The sequence below is a fragment of the Chamaea fasciata genome, unplaced genomic scaffold, assembly GCF_029207755.1.
Source record: "Chamaea fasciata isolate MVZ Bird 193981 ecotype frontalis unplaced genomic scaffold, bChaFas1.0.hap1 SCAF_6, whole genome shotgun sequence".
Lineage (NCBI taxonomy): Eukaryota > Metazoa > Chordata > Aves > Passeriformes > Sylviidae > Chamaea > Chamaea fasciata.
Window position 1 is genome coordinate 38,220,592 of NW_027094091.1, and position 22,420 is coordinate 38,243,011.

The 22,420-nt window shown below is 36.7% G+C and overlaps 1 protein-coding gene across 6 annotated transcripts in view; it reads left to right on the top strand.

Moving 5' to 3' along the window:
• Positions 1-22,420, top strand: part of SPOCK3 (SPARC (osteonectin), cwcv and kazal like domains proteoglycan 3) — a 164,947-nt gene that overhangs the window by 124,498 nt on the left and 18,029 nt on the right. For all 6 annotated transcript variants that reach the window (XM_066186018.1, XM_066186023.1, XM_066186021.1 and 3 more), the window contains one exon: positions 22,063-22,182. In XM_066186018.1, the coding sequence (XP_066042115.1) occupies positions 22,063-22,182 (120 nt within the window). The remainder of the gene's footprint in view (positions 1-22,062; positions 22,183-22,420) is intronic.

Consider the following 22,420-nt stretch of genomic DNA (forward strand, 5'->3'; position numbering starts at 1 on the left):
TGAAAAAGCAATTGCAGGACATCAATAGAATAAAAATCCATGTTCAAACCAACATGTCCTAGGCCAATTAGGCCTGATATTATCAGTGACCAGTTATGGGATTGCTGTCTGTAAGTTGAAGAGATTCATGCTGTGTGGTTGAGAATAAAATTTACCATTCAAGCTTGAAATATGACAAAAATAACCCACCAAAGAAAATTGATGTTATGTTATAGAGCTGTTTGGACTTTATTTACAAATGTGGTAGTATGTTTTATTTTTGTTTTTTTTAAAGATCTGATTGTAACATTTAATTTCACACAGTCATGCTTGTTACAGAAGATAAAGTGGCCGGCCTATAAAAAGTAGCATAAAGAGAAATGTGCTGGTTCTCATTGTGGGCAAACTGCTCTGAGTTAACCTTGTCTCTCAGAGGAACATGCACAGTAAATGGAGGGAGGTAGTCTCAGTAGTCTGGGAGTATAGGTGGTAGCAACATATGTGAGTTAAGTTTGCACTAGGCGGTTGTCAGCTTTCTAGTTTATTCTTCTTCTTAGCCGTACATTTATATTCAGTAAGGGTTTTTTATGTAATTCCTACTACATTTCTCTAGACTGCAACAATAAAAGAAATTTTCTATGCTTTTTTAGTTGCTTAACTTCCATTAGGAAATTTTGCTGATTTTTCTCAATATAGTCTTTAGATGACGCCTGAAATACAAGAGCAAAATGATGAGTGGTATCAGCGGAAGCACTGAAATCCAGGAGTTTGTCTTATCTGTACTGCTTGAGCTTGGTGTCATTGTGGGCTCTCAACAAAAATTGAATCTGGGCTAATATTTCTGCTCTTGCCTTTAGTGCTGACATCAGTGTGAATCATGCTAGTGTTTTAAATGTAAATAGGCTGTAACATTGTGACTCAGTTTCCTTGTTAGAGGAAAAGACATTATCCTTAGGTAAGCCTCCTTACTCTACCAGTGTTTCTGAACACTATTTTATTACTGTTTCTGAAACCTTTTGATTTTAAAGGTGCTATGAGACTAAAATGTGTTATTGTATATACGTTATAGTTTTTCAGAGTGTATTGACTTGCAAGTGAATGTTTATTTTGCTTTTATTGCTTTTTTTACTAGAATATGTAGTTTTTACTTTTCAATCTTAATGCTATTAATCTTAGAGCTGTACTTATCCAAGCATCCAAGCTACTGCTTTTCACCTTTTATACTTTATTGCACGCATTTACAGTAATGGTGAGCTGTAAGTATACACTGTTTATGATTTGAAGATAAAGTGAAAATTGATGCATTGTGCATTTTTATGCTTTGATACTTGGTCAGCCTAATTCATTAGGAATATCCTTTTCTTCTCTGTTGTATGTAAGGTGAATGATAGACCATTTTTTACTTGATCTTTAATAAGAAGTACTATTGTTTTACCAGATTTCAGAGCTTTACTAGATATTCTTTAAATGGTAGGTTATATCTGAGACAGCAGGCTAATAATCTTTGCAACAATTCATTTAAATATGTAAATTATTTCCATTTCTATGATAGAGATGGACTTTGCTAGCAGAAAAAGTCTGTTATTGTATTTGTAAAATACTGCATTTATTTAGGATTTATTACTGTGTTTGTGTAATAACAGAAACTCAGTGGAGCTAATTTTATTGGTAATTTTAATATAATTTTTTGCATGAGTCTTTTAAATGTCTAAACTATCTTTTTTTCTCAAGTGATACTGAGCCAAGTAACATTGAATTGGAAATCTTCTTTTCATTAATCAAACTCCATGCTAAGACTTTCTAAAAAGAGACTTCTCCATCATAATTAGTAGTAATCTAATGTAGTATAATCAGCAGTAATCTAATGTGGTGTAGAATGACAGAGGATGTGTTGAGGATGAGAGTGAGCTGAACTGTGTGCCCACAATCCCTGGTTCCCTTGTCAGCTAGCCTGGGCTTAGCCAGAGCATACCCGTATACCTGGGCTTCCTTCCTGTGGAAGCTGGGAAAGATTGGAAAGGAGTCTTACAGGCTGCTTGCCAGATTTGTCCATGTATGATGTGGAAGTGATGATGGGCCCGTGGCTGTGTTTGAAGGACTGGAGAAACAGAGATGCAGCCATGTAAGCTGTTAGCTGTTAGGCTCTAGAAGTGACTCGGTTATGCTTCTGTTCCTCCTATAATATTAAACTTCTCCTGCAAGGAATAGTGTGTGTTCACTTCATTTAAAACACCTTTATAGTTTGAAAAGGATAACTAGAATTGATTAGTATACTGGTAGATGACCTTTTGGCTAAAAAAGTTTTGCTTTTTCTTTCTGTTCTTACAGGGATTATGATATTTGGGAACAAGCAGTAGAAGTATGTGTTGTGCAGAAAATAAGTGATACCACAAATGTAGGTAGAGCAATGAGGCAGAGACACTCCAGTAAAAAGAATACTATTAATTCAGATGAAAGTGGAGCTGATAGTGTAAAAAACAAGTGAAAAGGTAGAATGTGCTTCAGCAGTGATCTATATTTTTGATGTTCTCTGCAATTAAGTCATAATTGCAGAATGAATTAAAATTCGATTGAGTTTGACTGTTACAAGGAAGTGAAGGATTAAGGGGAGGGTTGTCTGTTCCATAATAATATTGTTTATGTAAAAAAGGCGATGAGTGTCTGTATGCTCTGTTTATGAAAAATGATCCCCATAACGCTGCAGAACATACTTGAGAATGCTTTGAAGAAGAGCATTTTATTGTTTCCAGGATAAAGTGTAATACTGAGAAAGGATTGTTAGCTGAGTGCTTGTTGTCAATATTGCAAAGAGATATGACACTAAAGGGAAGATGGGGGTATTACATATTCCCATTACTGGAAACAGCTCTTTGTTCACAGTTCCAAGCACCTTTGCAACAGCAATCTTCTCTAGAACCACCTTGTCTTTGCTCTTCATTTGGCCTGTTTATTTCCAAGTCATTCCACTTTTTATGGCTGCTTTTGAAAGTTTTTAGGTACTCAAATCTATACAGTTCTGTGAAGTCCCGGTATGTGTGTCACATCCACAAGTTTACTTTTAAATGGAAAATTCCTAAGGTCTCAGTGCTGTGGAAAGCAGTTCTATCCTACTGTGGTGGACTGCACTTGGAGAATTTGCTTCTCCTGTTTCTTGTTACCAGCAAGTGAGTGTTGAACTGGCAGATCTGGCCTTGCGTTAAAAATAGTTGTGTAATCGTTTTTGATTTCTAAAATAATGCTAGTGTTGCATCTCTGCGCACTGTGTGATTACTTTTTATCACAGGACACTGAGAACATCTGTGTCCTGTGAAAGCTGTGGCTTAAAAAACAGGTGTGCATGTTTGAGGAGCTGGGCACAGCGTGGGACCCCTTGTCCATCCTGTGTGTAGGGAGCAATTCAGGGTGAACTCCCTAAACTCCATCTCAAGCAAAGCTAGCTGGCTCACTCTAAGTATGTGGGAGTGAGCGTATACACATGGGATGAATGCTTAGAATGCATTGCTTTTTTTGTAATCCTTGATTTCTGTGGGGCTGTTCCAATACTCAGAGTTGTTTATACACTGCTGCTTTTTAGGTAAAGACTCAATATATACAAGATGAGTAATCAGTCATTCCGAGTTTTATTCTTACTACTACAAAGTATTCATATATTTTTCACAGGGGAAAAGATTGTTCTATAGGAGGTTGGTTTAAAATAATTTATTATTAAAATTAATTTTGATTAGCTTGATTGATTTCATTACTTCCTTTCCCCTTGTGTTTTAGTAGGAGGGGAAGCTTCAATGCACCCAATGGTAAATATCCCTTTAGAGGTGAAAAAGTTATCTACAGTGTATCAGCCTGTGGTTTTGTGTGTGTTCCTGCAATTTTAAGAGAGTTAGGCAAGTTGTAAGGATGAAAGAAGATAATTAATGCTGTTTTCATTTTAGGTTTTATAAGCATTAATTTTAACTTAGATCTTGAAGCACTTAATGAACAAATTCAGTTCTAGAGTCCCCAAAACATGTAAATTATTTGGAAAGTTTAGTCTGTGTAGCACAACAAACTCTATTAAACTATTTTAGGTAGTCATGAGAGCATGCTTTTATAGGATATATTCATTATTTTCTTTTGCACTTTGCCAACCAGCTTCCATGGATTATGAAGCGGAAGCTTAAATATAGTCCAGACCATTAAAATGGTGCTGCATTTGATTATAACGGCTATAATTGCCTTAATTATGTAAATGAAAGGGCCTTGCCAATCTTATGGTACATTAAAGGCTTTACAAGTGTGTCACAGTAGTTGTATTGAGAATAAATAACCAAAGAGATGCAGATCATATGCTAAGTATCTGGATCAGCATTATCTTTCTGTTCATGCCATGTACAAATAAGCTAAGGATGCCTTTATGTTTCTGTCTCAATTACTGATGTGATGGTAATATTTTTTTACTGATACTATTTTTATACCATCAATATGCAGTAATATTTAGAAGTCTTTCATTACTCAACAGTGGAAGATAACTGCTAGAAAAATCAGGAGTTTTTTTGTAAATCAGGTAATTACTTAAAATTACTTAATTTGCTCCTCCTTCTTATTTATTGAAGAATAAACATGTGGTGCTAATTGCAGAACCTAATTCTGATTTATTTTTTCTGTAAGTATGTCAGTTTATTAATGAACAGTGAAGCTACTTGAGATCCTTAGGAAGCTCAGAAATGGACTGATGATGGTTCAGTAGTGTTCTGAAGGTGGATCAGTGAGATTCATGGAGTCCTCTTCGAGTAAGATGTAAGCTGAGTGGTATTTAAAGAACGTGTGATAACCTTTTGGCAACCACTTCTCAATAATATTAATTGAGTCTTTAGTACTTCAATATCCTATTTACTTTAGTACTTCAACTGTGCTATCTGTACTCCCTCTTAAATACTTGCAGTATCACTTTTCTGAAGTGACTGTTCTAATAGCTGCCAGAATTTTAGTATTTTCTTTAAAATATCAAAGTTCTTTAGAAGACAGAGTTTGAAATGTCTGTCTACGGCAGCTATTGCTGATGTTTCTACAGCTGCTACACTGAAATTGACAAAAATTTGTTAATATCCTGGTGATATGATGGCCTTTTCAATTTATTATTTTTTAACATATATATTGTATCTCATTTATCCTTTGAAGATGACCTCTGTCCTGGTAACTAGTTTCTACTTGAGCTAATTTTAAGCAAATATTCCAGTAATTTATTATTCAAGGAAAAAATTTACGTGGTATCAGCATATCCTTACTTGGTTACACAATATCCTCTTTCTGTCAGTAGTAAATATATGATCAGTTCTTACACATAAAAGTAGAAGTTTTCTCTAAAACTATGTTTCTCACCTCTCCTGAGCATACAGACAGAAGAACAGTATTAATTTACTGTTTCACTTCTGCTTTTCTCGCATAAATGTTTGAACACACTTTCACAGTTGAGAACCATTGTTCTCTTGCTTGATGTAAAGTTTTGAGGCACTAATGAACATTTTAATGTGGTTGTGTGTATTCACTGATACTCTGAAAGTGTCTGTCTGTGCCTTGAAGGTATGATGACACCTAGGCTATGTTCATATCACTCATTTCTAGATGTGATAATTTTTGAAAGTTCGAAATGATGATGCAGTGTTGGAAATAAATTTTACAGTATTAGAAGAAAGTTATGTAAGAATAACTCTCTAAGAGAATTTTTACATGCTTCTGAGTGTCTTTAAGCAAGAGAAAGATGTATTTTCAAACACTCCCCATCCTTATTTTGCATGCAAAATAGTCCTGCTAGCTTTGAGTCTTTATGTAGGTTACTACAGGTTTACTCAGCCTTGGTAAGAATATTGTACTAGTGTCAACATGATCTAAATCTATTTGAAGTGATACATTTTTATATCTTGAAGGTGTTTGCTGCCAAGAAAGCAGGTATTGTATTTGCAAATACAGATTTCTTTTGTATTCCTGATGATTCACCATTATGAAAGCATGTATTAATAAGATATTAGATCAATCCTTTGTGCCCCAAAGTATAGTAGTTGCCCAGCTGTGTTGCTTTTTATCTGCATCACAAAATACAATACTTTTTTTTATTTTTTCCTTGATATCTTTATTTTATATCACAGATGTAGATTACTTTATATGTCAGAAATTCTCTAAATAAAACATTAAAGTCTTCATGGAAAATGAAAAACCCAACTTCTTTCCTGAAGGCACCATGACCCATGAAATAAGCTGTGGCATCTGTTTTAACTGTTCTGCTGATACTGCAACATCAAGTGCTACAGCCACCTCACATGCAGGCATCAGCACTTGTTCAGTTTTGTCAAATTGTTAAGCTTTGGCTCATTAGCATGGTGGCACCTTTAAAACATAACTATCCCCTAAAATTAAATGGCTTTATATTGTGATTTACTAGTACTGAAGTATGTTTTTGTAGGAAAAAAAACCCCAGCGAACAAATCTTATATTTCAAAGAGTACAAGTCCTAAGAAATCCTGGATTGATTCATCCTCAGTAATAATTCCTGTCAATAATTTTTTGCACTATTTATCCTCTTTTTAGTAGAGGTTGGTTAGAATACTGAGAACAATAGTAGAGCACAAAACATTTCAAAAGGAGGTCGTAAAGCCAGTTTACGTGGAAACTAAGTAATTAAGACAGTTTTGTTCTGTTTGGTCTCTTCAGCAGAATTGTCTCGAATTCAGGTGTGGTTGAAGGTTTTAAGAAAGTTTACTGTGTCTCGTAGGAATCTGATCTTTTTGGTCTAGTTTTCACTTAAGGTCAGTACTTGAAGCTGGCCAACCTCTGTGGTACTTCTGTACGTACAGTTTAAGAGGATTAAAAGATACGTCGAAGATGGAGAGCACTAAATCACTGGTATTATATAGTTACCTTCTTTCTAAAGATTTAGCTTTGGAAAAGGAAAACAAGAGGGTGTATTTTTAGCAAAATGAACAAAATACTGCTGCAGCTCAGAAAAACAAAGAAAGTAGTAATACTTCCTGGTTTTGTGTTTGACGCTGATTAAATCTACTAATGAGAAAAAAAGAGAGTTTGTACAAGTATATCCAAGTCAGTTGGGATGTTTCTGACCATTTAATTTAGCACTGAAACATAACTAGACTTCATAGAAAACAGATACATAACTTTAGGAAAGCAAGTTTAAAAGAAAATTACTACAGATTGGGATAATTTAGGAGAGCTGTCCACCAGCTTTAAAGATAACTGATTGATAGCTTAAAGCCTTCTGAGTCGAAAGCTGGAAATAGCCAACGGTATATGGTGTGTCAAGGCTAAAGGATGGAGACAGTTGTCAGAGACAAGCATCTGTGACAGTTTGCTGCTTAGGAAAAGAAAGAGATCAATGTAGAAATCAGTGCAGTTATTCACAAGGTTATTGTGTACATGTGTTTATTTCTTGATGTCACTAGAATTTCATTCACTAGGGTTAAAGGTAGATTTTGTAATGCAAGCACTGATTTACCATGTCCATAGTTCATCCAGATGGTCTTTTAATCATTAGTGAGAGCTCTCACTGACTATAAGGATTAGCAGCCTGCAGCTGTTACAGCCAGCACCTCTGTAGTGTTCATTTTTGGGCAACATGAATCTCGTCCTGTAAGATGCCAGTCTGTCAGGATGTTTTTCCTGCATTGCATAGGGGGTTGTTAGAAGTTCACTGATGTCACTGAGTGATGACAGGGAACCAATTTCTTTAGTTTCTTGAAAAAGGTTCTCATCAGTGGCAGGAATGTAGCACTCAGTACAGAGTAAATATTTTAATTCAGCTTTCTAGCTGAAGTATATTCCTTTTCCAGAGTCATCCTAATTTTCTTATATTGAAGAACTATGTATTACTAGTTCTAGGCCACTTAGTACTATTTTTGCACATAGCAGGTAACACTTCACTCTGCAAGTGATAAGTCTAAGGTGTTAGTCCTTGTAAGTTAGGATAGGAGAGTTAGAGTGAATGATAAGCAGTTAGTTACTTATTTGTCTAAAATAGTTTCATTTGCTATTTCAGTTTATTTGAAATTAATTCAGTTTTTTGCATAAGTGATAACCCAATGTCATAAAGATTTTTCCTTTTAATCTGTTGCTAAATTCCTCCAGTGTATTGGGACAGATTTAAAATCAGTTGTGTTTTGTAAGAACAGACTTCAATATGACAATGGGGCCAGGCTTTTGATTTGCTCTATTTCTCTTTTCAAAACCAAAAACAAATATAGAAATAAGCTTGGAGGTGGAAAAGTTTGCTTAGTGTAAAAGGAGAAAGAAAGGAGTATCCTTTCTTCCCCAAAATAATCCGTGCAACTAGCACAGAGAATCTGAATAAAGATCCAGTAAATGAAGAATTAAATTATACCATCACTTGAATTGATTTTTGTTGAGATGTTTAAAATTATCAGTAAGATACTTCTGCTACCAACCTTTTACCAGGCTGCACACCAGTATTAGAGAATCACAGACGAGCAGAATGGTTGAGTTTGAAAGACCTCTGGAGGTGCTCTTGCTCCAACTTCCTGCTCAAGAAGGGCCACCTAGAAGAGGTTGCTCAAGAACCTGTACAGACAGCTTTAAAATGTCTCTGAGGATGGAGCCTCTACAACCTCTCTGGGCAACTCAGACACTCTCACAGCAAACAACTTTTTTCTCACATTCAGCCGAAACCTCCTGTTTCACTTTGTGCCCATTGCTTCTTGCCCTGCCGCAGGGAACCACGGTAAAGAGCTTGGTCCTGTTTTTATGTCCTCCCTCTAGGTATTTATTCACATTTATAAGATCCCATTGTTTTCTTCTCCAGCGAAAATGGCCCAAGAACTTTCAACATTTGATCATGTGAAATTCTTTTGATGCACAGAATGTAAAGCGAAAAGGTCCACATTACCATTAGCTAACCAAAATTGTCTATCATAATAGAATGTCATGAGTGATTTTGTCACATTTCATGGCAATTAGTGAGACAATTTTGGTTAGCTGTGAAGACCTGTGAAAGAGAAAAAATTTTTTAAATGGTCTGAGAACTATAGCACATGTCTGTGTATTAAGAAATACTACACTTGTTTCTGTGTGCAATTGCATATTTTTTTCTTTTTTAGCCAAAATATAGAGAAAGAAATACAGTCTGACCTCAAGTGTTTGAGGAGCAAGTTGAGAAATGTGTACCTTAACATTTAGCATGAAATACGGTCATGAAAATGTGATTTATAGCTCAAAATACATTTATGACAAAAAATCCGTTGTCATTTTAGTGGTGATGTAAATCCATTAATTTCCTAGCTAACTTTGTACAGTTTAGAGTGATTCTAGATTTATATACTTAAGAGAAGTCTCTTAGAAAAAAATACTGTTTGCCTACATGCACACACAGTGCACATGTTGTAATACTTCATATGTATATATGTATATATGAAACATAGTTTATATCTATATGAGGCATTTAGAACATTGAAACTAGTCTGTGGAACCAAGTGGATTTTTTTGTAGCATAATGTACTTATGTACAAGACACACTGAAAACTATGACCAGTAGTAGTAGCTATAGTCTAGAAACCCAACATATTTTACAGAACAAAACTCATAAAAAGTGTTTGCAAATCATAAAGCCTGCAAAACAGCCTTTGTTTTCCATCTGCTTCAGGTACAGTGATGTAACATTCAATTCAATCTGAAATAATCTTTTTAATGGGTGATGATTTATTCTTGACATTTGGACAAAGGACACAAGGAGCCTTGAAAGTAATTTTTAAATTCATATATATATATATATATATATATATATAGGTAATAAAATAGAAGTAAGTTAACTATATACAGCATAAAAATAAAGTTGTACTGAATTTCATTACCACAGAGGTCATGGAATAATTGCACAATCTACTATTCCTTTTTTCTATTGCTCTATCTCAAAGCAAGATTTCTTCCGACTGAAAGAAAGCCCCTTTGCTGTTTAAGTACTTACCTAATGGAAATAGAAACACATATATCCATTAAGAAGGTGTTTGCAAAGAGATTGATGGTGTTGGTATGTGTTTGTTAAGCTCCAAGCAAACCACCAGTCCATATGTGCAGATTGCCTGCACTGCACATGCTGTGAATCTGGTGTGTCCTGGAGGCTTGCAGCTTAATGGCCTGAAACTTGTATGGTACACTCTACTGGGAGAGCTGAACATGAAATGGTCTGGTCAGAGCTTCTGCTCTTGTTCTGATACAATCTGAATTTCCTTTTGATTTCTGGAGTTTTGGGGTAGGTTAAGAACAGCATTCTAGAAAGTTGAAATGTGGCAGCTCTCTTCCTGTCTGATTGAGCAATTTGTTTGAGTATCACGTGGACATTGGGTCATTCTGTTACATCAATCAAAATGGAACATAAAATCTTTCTCAAACATTATAAATGCTTATTGGTATTATTTTGAATGATGAGAAATTTCTTTTGCAATGGAAGCCACACAGTAACTGTGGAAACAAAGTATATCTGTCTATTTCAGTCTTTACAGAGGTCATTTTTTTTGCTCTCAGTGTCTCAGTGTTAGGCTGCATCATTTTATTTTTTAAAGTTTTGAATTTGCTTTATCTGTGCAATATCAGGCTGTACAAAAAATGAATGTTTCCCTGAAGACAAATTTCCTTACTTTTTTCAATGCTATAAAAGAAAAGGGTTGTATGTAGACTCAAAAATTACACATACCTGCATTTCTTCGTAGTGATTGGATAAATATCAATTGATTAATTTAGATGAAAATGTTCAGTACCTTACCTTTCTGAAAAAAAAAAAAAAGTTTTACAAAGCAGTGTTTTTCAAAAAAATAATACCTATTATTTTCTCCAGGAAAAAAATCATTCAGTGACAGTATGGTAATGATAAAAGATATTTTTTTACAGAAATATGCGCTGAGTGACAAATATTTGATTTCACAGGAAACTTTTCAGCACCAGGTGGTTAAATGGGACACCTTGACTATATGTTGTTCAATGAAATACAAATAATATGTGGTTCGTTAGCTCTTGACACTTTGAAATGTGAGAGACTAAAGAAAGAAACTGCCTAGAAAGGGGAAAATGGGGAAAAAATGTAAATAGCAAGGAGATGATGATTCTTTAATTACATGTTTGGCTTGGGAGCATAGTTTTGTGCCCACCAGACCGGTGCTTGGCCGCCTTGTCTAGATTGAAGAGAGGAGAGAAACTCACTATTTTTCTATGTCTATATTCAGCCATATATTTATCTATGTTCCTATCTTCTACTGTAGAGCTGACCTGTTTTGTGTGTGCATAGTAGATGAGAAACAAATAAAATCTAGATACTTAATATACCTAGTTGACTACCTTTCAGGGAGATTTTGGAGAGTTTGTGTGAATTGCTCCCTTGTAGGCCATTACCAATGCCTATATCCTCAGGAAGTTTCTTCTAATTGTCATCACTGTTGAGTGACTGAATAATCAGAGGAGCTGTTGCCTGCATCTTCTTCACAGGTGATCGATATCAGTGTGTTGAAAATGTCATGGTTTCTGTTTCCTTGTTTATTAATTTCTTCTAAGAGACTTGCCTAGCACTTGGGCAGTTTTGGACTTTAGGCAGTGACTAGACATTCGGTATTCATTTAATTTATTTTGCTCAGCTGTTTGTCATGGTGGTAGCAGGAGTGGTTTTGAGTTCAGTGGACCAGGTGTTGTACATTGATACTATTTGGTCACACCTCCCTCCTGCTGACTCCTGTGAAATAAACAGTATTACTGAGTAATTCTGGGCACAAGTCTAAACTGGGAGAGGAGTGGCTGGAGAGCAGCCCTGCCAAGAGGGATCTGGGGGTGCTGGTCAGCAGCAGCTCAGTGTGGGTCAGCAGGTGTGCCCTGGAACCCAGAGGGCCAAACCCCATCCTGGGGTGCACCAAGCACAGCACGAGCAGACAACCAACAGAGGTGACAGCCTTGGGGGGCCTCACCCTGTGTGCTCTGTGCAGTTCTGGGCCCCACATGTCAAGAAGGGTGTGATGTGTCAAGAAGGAGGCCAGTGAAACTGGAGACAGGGATAGAAACAGCGTACTGTGAGGAGCGGATGAGAATTTGTTTTAGAGAGCGGGAGGCTGAAGGATGACTTCATTGGCCTCTACAGCTCCCTGAGGAGATGGAGAGGGAGGTGCTGAGCTCTTCTCCCTGGTATCCAGTGATAGGACACATGGGAATGCTTCAAAGCTGTGCCACAGGAGGGTTAGATGTGGTAGCATTTTGTTATTGAGAAGGTGGTCAAACACTGGAACAACCTTCCTAGAGGGGTGGTTGATGATCCTGTCAGTGTTTAAGAGGCATTTGGACAATGCCTTTAACAACAGGTGTTGGGTTATGGTCAGCCCTGAACTGGTCAGGCAGCTGGACTATTGTAGGTCCCTTCCAAGTGAAATGCTATTCTAGGTGAGTAGGCATTATTTTAATTTGATTACTAAGTTATGATTTTATTTAGGAATCTACACCCTTACTTCCTTGTTTAATAGATTTACCCCAAATGCAGTATAACATACCTTGAGGCACAAACAGCAAAATTCACAAATTTAATTTCTGGTATCTGGAAGATAATAAAAACAAATTCTTTTCTATGTTTTTTATATATTTTATTCTTCTCAGCATGTATAAGGAAGTCAGTTTCTTGTAAAGTTTGAAGGTTTAATGAGGTTTTGGATTATTTCTATGTTTTGAGGCTTAAACAACAGTTTTGATACCATTGTAAATTGCAAATTCAATGCCTTCAGGTTTGGTGGGCAGTCTGCTCTTACTGTAAGTTCCCTTATCAACTTGGAACATTAGGGTTCAATGTAATTTTTATTTTTTTTAGAATTTTTTCACAGCTCAAGTTACTGGCTGATTTCAAAATACTAGTTGAAGTTGTACTGAAGTTTTGTTGTTTTTTTTTTTATACAGAACATTAAACTACATTACCATAGTGGCAGCTGCTGACCATACTGTGTCATGTCCTGCAAAAAATTAGTTTAATCATGGTCATCAGGTCTGGGACTCCCAGCATAAGAAGGACATGGACCTGCTGGAATGAGTCCAGAGGAGGGCCACGAACATGCTCAGAAGGGCTGAGACCTGTGTTTATTCAGCCTGAAGAAGATAAGGCTCTGGGGAGAGCTAATAGCAGCCTTCCAGTATCTAAAGGAGGCTACAAGAGAGCAGGATGCTCAAGGCTTTATCCAACTTGGCCTTGAACCCTTCAGGGCTGGAGCATTCACAACCTCTGTGGGCAACCAGTTCCAGTATCTCATCACCCTCATGGAAAATTATTTCTTCCTAATGTCTAACCTGAATTTCCCCTCTTTCAGTTTGCACCCATTACTGCTTCTCCCGTTACTACAGTTCCTGACAAAAAGTCCCTCTCCAGCTTCCCTGTAGCCTCTCTTGAGATACTGGAAGGTTCCTATGAGTTTGTATATAACCATCTCTTCTCCGGAGGCTAAACAGCCCCAACTATCTCAGCTGTCGTCATAGGAGTGTTGCTCCAGTCCTCTTTTCGACCTTGTGGCCCTCTTCTAGACTTGCTCCAACAGCTCTATGTCCTTCTCATGTTGGGGACACTGGAGCTCGATGCAGCACTCAGGTGGGATCTCACAAGATCGGAGTGGAGAAGGAGAATAATCTTCAGTTTGCTGGCCATGCTCCTTTTAGCTGTGACTGCACACTCATGGCTCATGTTGAGTTTCTCATCAACCACCACTGTGAATTCCTTCTCTGCAGCCCCTCCTCTAAGTCCCTTCTCCACTCACCGTGTGGTGTGCCTGGGGCTGGTGCAACACAAGACCTTGCACTTGGCTTTGCAGAACTTCATAGGGTTTGCATGGGCCCACCTATCAGGTCCTACTTGACTTCCAGGTGTTGCTATAAATTATAAAAAATATACTCTCTGCTATGTACAGTATATTGTAGGATTATGCTATATTTATTTTTGTCATAGTTACCAACTCTTACTAATCTGTCAGCAGCCCTAGAAACTTAGAAATTAATACATGCTGACAGCAGCAAATAAAATCCCAGGTCTGTTCAGGTATTCAAGCAATAGCCTTCAAATTACAACTGTGAAACCAGGAGGAAGTTTTGAGATTTTATGCAGTAGCCGTAGGGGTTTTTCGTCTTTGTTGAATGCAAAACTGGTAGTGAAATCAGTGACAAAACTTCCACTAAATAGAACCAGAGTTTCTATTTGTTTAATGAAATAAGAGCCGTGGAGAAACTCTTAAACTTGGATCCATTACACTGCAAGTTAATTTTTTTGGTGGTGGCACCTGCTGTTGAGTCGAGTCAGTAATCTCTGCACACAGTTGCTATGCCTCAGCTTCACCTTGCTAAATGTGAATTTGCTGTTTGAAAGTCACTGAGGAGCAATATCAACATCTTGAAAGCAAGGCAATGAGCCATGCAGGCAGGAAAGCAACAACTTTCTGAGCTCAGTGCCGTGGTAACAAAACATGGAGTTTGACCGCAGTGAATTCACATGTGGCTGTCAGGGCCTATATCTTTTAAAACTGCCTAAATAGCCCAGTGATGTGGCTGGCCCTGTAGAACAATCTATGTGAAAAATAGACATAATTTCATGCTATCAATATTTCTTACTAATATGTTCTTACTAGGATGTCTTCAAAACCATTATCAGTAGGTATTTCATTATTTCTTAAAATAATTAAAGTACTGGTTTTGTTTTTCACTTTTAAGTCTCAGGTACTGATGCTGTATTTTCAGACTCTTTCTGATGTCACTGATAGTTTAAAGACTTCTACAGATTTTTTAAACAGTGCAAAACAGTGATGCCATTATTAGGGACACTAGTTTGGAAGTCTCAGATGCAGTGGTGAAGAGGCTCACAGCTGATGATACTTGGCAGTTCTTTTCAGCTGTAGGCAATGGTGCTGATCATCAGCACAACCAGTTCGTATAAATGCCTCTCATGGCTTATGATTAACAAGTAAAACTATAACTGAATAGATTACTACCTGGCATCTCTAATTGCCCATACTCTTTTTGCCTTGAAAGGTTCTTAATCACCATGTGGAAAAACAATGTACATTTTAATTATATAGATTTTGTCTAAAATGCAGCACATTTTCTTGTATAGTCTTTTTTTCAAAATGTCATTTCTTTAAACAAAAAGGTTATATTTTTCTTTTAACAGATTGCACAATTTATTAAATGTGATTTTTCATTGGGAAAAAAGTCAACAGAATTGTTTAAACAATCATCACTGTGTTGATCAGTGTCATCATTCCTTTCCTCTTCAGAGAACCAAGTAGTTGGTCTAGACAGCGGCAAAATGAGGGTGAAATTTTGGCTGTACTGAAGTCAGCAAGAATTTTACTACTGATTTCAATAGCTTAAGGATTTTAGGAGAGCTTTGGTCTGTTCTGCATACTCATGGTGCTGATTTGTGCATTCTGGAAGCAGCTATATTTGAAAGCTTCTGTGCTTGCGAAGTCGACATGCAGACAACACTGCATGCAGGTAGCCAGCAGAAAGACTGTGGCTGGAAAAAAATTTTCTGAAACCTGTCATGATACCAAGACTGACCCCTCATGGTGTCTGGTTGGGATGTGATGTTGATTTGTGTCACACACAGTATACTCGGTGTGTTGAAATTTCTCTGTAACACATACGAGGATCGCTGTTGGTAATGCAAGATTTTTTGGATTAAAGTACATATAGGAATAACCACATTAGATAATACCAAGGCTAAATAAATGCCTGTCTCTATGAATATGCATTTACAACTCATAAAAATACCCTGATCTACATCAGACATTCGTGAACAATCCATTTAGTGCTGAATACACAGACTAGCAAAACACAATTGCACTTTGGTAACATATTTCATGTATGCATTTGTAAACATTTTGGGTATTTGTGCCCTAATCATATCTTTTTTAACTCATTAGTTTTTCCATTTCTCCTTAAACTTTTGATTAGTGAATTTATGTGGAGACACAGCTGCAGATTACGTTTACTTAACTAGCATTATGATTTCCCTGAGGTGGTGGTAATGTAGTGGAGTTTGCATCTCACTGCCAGTTATTTCTGGTCCAGAGAGATTGCATCCTGCTGCTACATTACTACATAATGGATTAACTGTCATAGGTTTCTTCAATAGTAGAGAAAGAGCTCTGTTGGCCTTACTTTAGGGAAGGTACAAACAATTACCTAAATTGGAGTAATTCTGGCCTTTCGGTCCTCTCTGAAATATCTACAGGCAACTCTGCTCTTTAATGAACAATTTTATGTGATTTACAGCAGTGTTAGTGATTAAACATTCAAGAAAAACACACAAGCAAGTGTTTAGAGTAAATGAAAAGTGGTTTCAAGCATCAGATCACGATCAAAATATGAAAAAAGTAAATTGTTGCAATGCAGCCTTGGATCTGATAGACTTCAGTGGGATCCAATATAGTGTGAGATTTCTTTATGCCAGACACTTGCAGAGCAGACTGTAGTTAATTTCTGCTAAAGGGTGGTTGTTCAGGCCTCTGTTCAATTCTCCTGCCCTTCTGTGCCAGAGAAATGGTGCAAACCAATAGATGGTCATAATGAGGAGCAATGTTTTTTTCTCACAACAGAAGGTCAGTCCCTTCTGGGTTCTGTGCATGGTTACCTGATGTAATACGCTTTTAAAGTGTTTTATCAGGGAAGAACATTCCTGATTTCAGAAAATACCTAATTTGAAATGGTGAAATAATGTATACCTATTTTTAAGTTTACTTTATGAAGAGCATTGTTTAGTGATCTTTTTACCTTTGTCTACTAGGTTTCAAGGGGTTGCGTGTCAAATGCCAGAAGGTTTTGCAGGTCTCTGTCAGTCATGATCTTGAAGGGAAGAAAATGTCCAGACTTCATCCCAGAGCTGTGTAGTGCTTTCAGGAATCCTTAAAACTGAATTTTGGAAACTACCATATGTTTGGGTTATGGTTTCTTTAGAAGCTTTGACCACTAGCACAATTTTTGGTCTGTCCCTATTTGATACTTCCCATTTCTTTTTTATCCATGAAATACTGGATTTAATTGAATATACAGAAGTATTTGAAAATTATCTTGGAGTATCGCATATTACAATGGAACATTTGCTGTCTTTTTCTGCTGTGTTCATCACTGTGCAGTTTACAGATTAATAACATCATTTTCATCCTCAGAAATTAAGAGTTTGAAAAAACAGAGCATAATGAGAAATAATAGCCAACACTACAGGTTAGCAGCATTAAGCAAAGAAAGACGTATACATTGACTGTCCTTCAGAAAATAAATAAGCAAATTCCAGGGTAGGTCTGGGATACTTCTGGGGAGACTAAAGAATCAGTATTGTCTTACTTAATTGCAATGTCTTTCTAAGTCCACATATTGTAGGTTGAAGACAGTAACTTGGCACATAAATTCTGTGTGTTGTAGTTACTGCTGTTTTTCCTGCACTCAGAAATTATTATTATTATATTTAAATGTGAAGTATTTAAAAATTGAGGACACAAAAATATCAGATTTATTTATGAAAATGTAATTTATTAAAATCATTTTGCATGCTATGAAGTATTAGTCATGTGCAGAATGTCTGTATGGAACATTAATTTGGGGCAGTAAGAATAAGCAGCTGCAGTTTCCTGATATGGTATCTGCAGCATTTGTATTAATTATCTCATAATGTAGACTAACCGAAGTAGAAAATTCATTACATTTAGGTAAATAGTAAGGTAATCAGAATACTTTTATTTGTTAATTTCAAGGTATTATCTTCCTAAAATCACTGGCCCTAGAGGTAACAGATGGCTGATAAATATCAGCTTATAGAAATATATGCATGAATTTTTTCAATTTACAGTGTTAAATAAAAAACCCAACCCAAAACCAGTTCTAACTGTACATCCGGGATGGTAGAAAGATGACTGAAATGACTGTTCCATCCTTTAGTTACAGATTTGAAGGGATTTTTGTCCTTCTGCCAAATTTATTGGGTTTTGCTAGCACATTTCTTTTTGCCATATGTTACTCTTCCCATTTGTGACAGATGATGCAGAGCTAGAAGTGCTGCTCTATATTGCAGGAATTGTAAGTCACTTGCATACAATTCTTAGACATTTAGACTTAGCCACGTGGGTACTAGCCCTTATTCTGGAGTCAGGAATTTTCAGTCCAAGTAATCAGTTCCTCAGGCCTAAATTGACAAACCTCTGCAGAATGACAGCCTTGCAGGGTACTGTCACTGAGTAGTTATGTGTGCTATAATGTTCCAGCTTACTGAAGTAGATAATGTAAGTAGGTAATGTCTTTAAAGGCTGCACTGAGTTCTGATGGCAGTTTTAGGGTTACTCTGTTTTCAGAAGAATATTTAAATGCCCGTGCAGGAACAGATGCTCAACATTTATTGTGCAGCCATATGATAGTCCGTGGTTGGTAGGTAAGGCTTTGAAAGGGCATTGGGCTGCATGAGCATCAGCTGTGGACAACTTCTAATAGTCCTGCTCACAGCTGATTCAGAATTGCTGCTCTAACCAGGTTTCTGGGTGTCTAGCAATCCTGGACAGGTGGGTGCAATCCTCAAGTTACAGCATGAGAGAATACTCTTATAATTTTCAGGGAGAACAGTATAGAGCTATGAAACAGTTGTTAGTAGTTCCTTTTAAGGAGGGGTTGTCTCTCAAACTGAGGAACCCTCACCTGAATTGTGTGATGGTCACAGAACATAAATGACTGGACACTGCCCTGAGCAATCTGATGTAATTGGACCTACTTTTAGCAGAGAGTAAGACTGAACTACTTCTGGAGGTCTCTTTCAACATATATTATTGTTTGATTCTGTGAATCAAACAATATAATTTTGGTTTTTAATTGCCATATTTTTGTAAGTCATATGCACTGATTCTAATATATTGAAAAGCTTTGAATAGCAAGAAGTCTTGCTTAAGCACATACTGACTGATACCCATCTGACATGGAGTAATGACTGGTTGATTCTAAAACATGGTTGATGTGTACCTGGTTCTTCAAGTTTTCTATATATTCTCTTTATATTTACTTCCTGGTTATTTTATTGTATACATGAATTTATGAGTATAGTTCTGCCTGATTGAATGAGATTGTGTTTGCTGAGGAAGATCATCTGCATAGAGTGCAATGTGTTTCTCGCTTCTTTTTTTTTTTTTAATGATTTTTTTGACCCTTAACTTAGCAGAACCTACTCCTTGATAACAGTGTTGCGATATGCTTATTATGTCCATGTCCATTCAATACTCGCTGAGCTACAGATAATTTTTTTGTGTATCTGTGTTTACATAAAAAGGAAGCACTGTTAAAATAACTTACTTTCTCTTATGTCAGGAAGCTAAGACTGGTTTAAATATGTTAGGGAATTCAATACATAATGCCAGTGCTAAAACATGTTCTGCATGTCTTTACAGCTTTCAGTAACACTATTTTTACTTCATTAATTAGCTTGAGTTGCAAGGCACTAAAAGAACTCAGGCTGACACAGCATTTTCAAATATTTTACTTCCCATCTGTAAAGTATATTCAAATGCCAGCACAAATCATAACATTTACTTTATGTGAAAACAGATAGAACAGTTGTTTCCACTTAACATTTAAATAATATTTATCATAAAGATATATGTAGATTAAGTACCTATAAATTTTCAGATACCTTCATTTTTTTGCATAGCAGTAGCTGTTAATTTTAGAAGACAGTCTCATTGCTTGAAATGACAGTAGACTCCAGTAACCTTTGAGCTAGTGACTTCATATTACCTCGTACTAATTCTCTTAATGGCTACTAAAATTGATTGTAATAGCAGGACTGCCTTGCATTGGCATTATACAAAAACAGAGTACTCCTTGGCAGGTTCCTGAGTGGATTCATGTGATTTAATATGCATTTTTTGATTACTGTCTAACCTTCTACAACCTTTACTGTCTGTCTTTCACCATTAAAGATTCATCTCCCAGTCTATCAGGTGAAATGATAGTCTAAATAGATATGAATTACCTCATCTTCACCTATTTTAAATCAGACAAATTTGCACAATAATTTCCCTACTCTGTATCTTTACAAGCTCATCACTGGGATGAAAAGTTCCTAAATGTTTTTTAGTCTGTGTCAACTAATTCATATAATTTTTCATTATACAGTATAACCTCGAGCAAGCACGTTTCAATGGCAAATAGCATTCTACTGAATGGATTGTTAGGTTGATCATCTCTGTTGCAGAACATGAAGTTGAACATGAATAAGTTATCTCATTCCTTACTGGCTCAGCCTTGGCCAGCAGTGGGTCTGTCCTGGAGCTGGCTGATATTGGCTCTGCTGGACATGGAGGAAGCTTCTGGCAACTTCTCACAGAAGCCACAGCTGCAGCTTCTTGCTACCTAAACCTGGCTGTTCAAACCCAATAGACAGCTGTAATGGAAGGAGAAATCAAATAGGAGCAGAGTGTCCCAAGTTAATGGCTGATTCTTTGTGCTGACCTGTCAGCTGATTGCAAGAGTTGGTACAGGAAGGTGTTGTTATAGCAAACATAGAAATCCCACATGTTTGAATTATGATATGTAGTCTTGGGTCAGGAGACCATTTTCATCTGGTTGTTGTACATTTTTGAGTACACATGACTATTTATAATTTTTTCCCCCAGTTCCCTATAAATTACCAGAAGAGAAATAGTTCTGTTCCGCAAAAGAGAAGCAGAAATACAATTTTTATAAAAATGTCAGTCTATAACATATGCAAATATATGTATAGATGGATTGTACTTTAGTCTTTCATGGATAGAATCACAGTATCAAGAGAGACTTAACTAAAGAATAAATAATCCCGTGCTTAGATGCGTGCAGTTGTACAGGCATTGATAGTTGTTGACATAATGACATGTTTCTTATTCCAAAATACAAATAGGTGTTTCACAGTGGTGTTCGATTTAATGAAGTGCTAAAAAAGCTATGTCACTATGTGTTGGATTCCTACACAATAAAGGACGAGTAAGCAAACTGGAGATTTATTTTCAAGAGTGTCACTGTGAAGCTCGGCCAACTTAGGTAGGAGCTCTTCAGGTTGTAGCTTATTCAGTTACTGGTAGACCTGGAAAGTGATCCCAATTTGGAAATGATAGCTGTTGAGAATGGCAGTGAAAGGTATTTTTTTAACAGAGCAGGGATATATCTGGTGTCTCTTTTGCTCTTGTCATCTTCCGGATACTGTTATTTCTTTTGTCTTCTCTTAGCTTTTCCCAAACAAATGGGAAGATGGAGTTCTGGGAGGGATATCTACTTGGTTCAAGCATGCCCTTTCTTTGTCTTCTCAGTGAATAAGCCTCTTGTCTGCACATCTCTCTCTGATAATCTGCTTCTGTTGCTGGCTTCTGTGCAAACTGCCAGTACTGTACAGCACTTCAGCCAGTCTGCTGCTAATCTGCTGCTCTTGGTACTACAGATGCTCTCTTTGGTCTGATGTGCTTTTTCTGCCTTTGCTATTTCTGGTCTAAGAATCCACCCTTTCTATCACCAAGTGGCTCTACAGTTGCCTGTTTGCCATCATGTGCTCAGGGGTTTGGCTTGTGAAACTCCATTCCATGGTAAAAACTTCCAGCACATTGTGAAACACTTTTGCTCTCAATCCTATTTCCTTTTTTCATGTCTCAGCATAGGAAAGCAGGTTGGGTGTTCATGATTATCAGCCTAAATTTACCTCTGACCTGTTCTGGTAGGGCTTGGATTAGTATTGCCTTAATGAACATGGAAATGAAAAGACAGAAGACTCCTCTGCAGTAAGATGTGAAAATACCTGTGCTGCAACTATTTATAGTAGATTGCGAAGGAAGTTTTCTATTTCTTGGTATCTGTAATTTCATGATTTCTTTATACAGCAGGTATTTATTTCTGAGGACCTTCATTGGGTTTTGAAGGCATACCTAAGCAATGCAACTGAATTTAATTTAAAAAGTTGTGGAACATACACGTTTGTATTACTGTATGGGGTTTGGTTTTTGGGGGGGGTTCAGGGATTTTATTTTTGCTGTAATTTGAAAAGTTCTATTTAGCTCCCCGGAGAAAAACCATTAAACAGCTCTGCATTTTGTTTTTCAGTGTGCAGTGACCTGGAATTCAGGGAAGTTGCAAACCGATTGAGAGACTGGTTTAAGGCACTTCATGAAAGTGGAATTCAGAATAAGAAGACCAGGATGGTTCAAAGGCCTGAAAGAAGCAGTAAGTGATTTCTGCTTGTCTTATTTGATGACTCTATAACTTTGGGATTTTCTGAAGTTGGTTTCCAGTTTATGGCTTAGCACTAATAAAAGATGTTCTCTTTAGACTTTCAATATCATTTGGCAGGACAGGTACTATTCACAGTGCTTTAATTTGTGAATGCCATCAAATTAAAAGAAATAAAATAAAGGAACTTAAATTATGAGTGATCATCTTTACTAGTTGATTTCACTGTAGG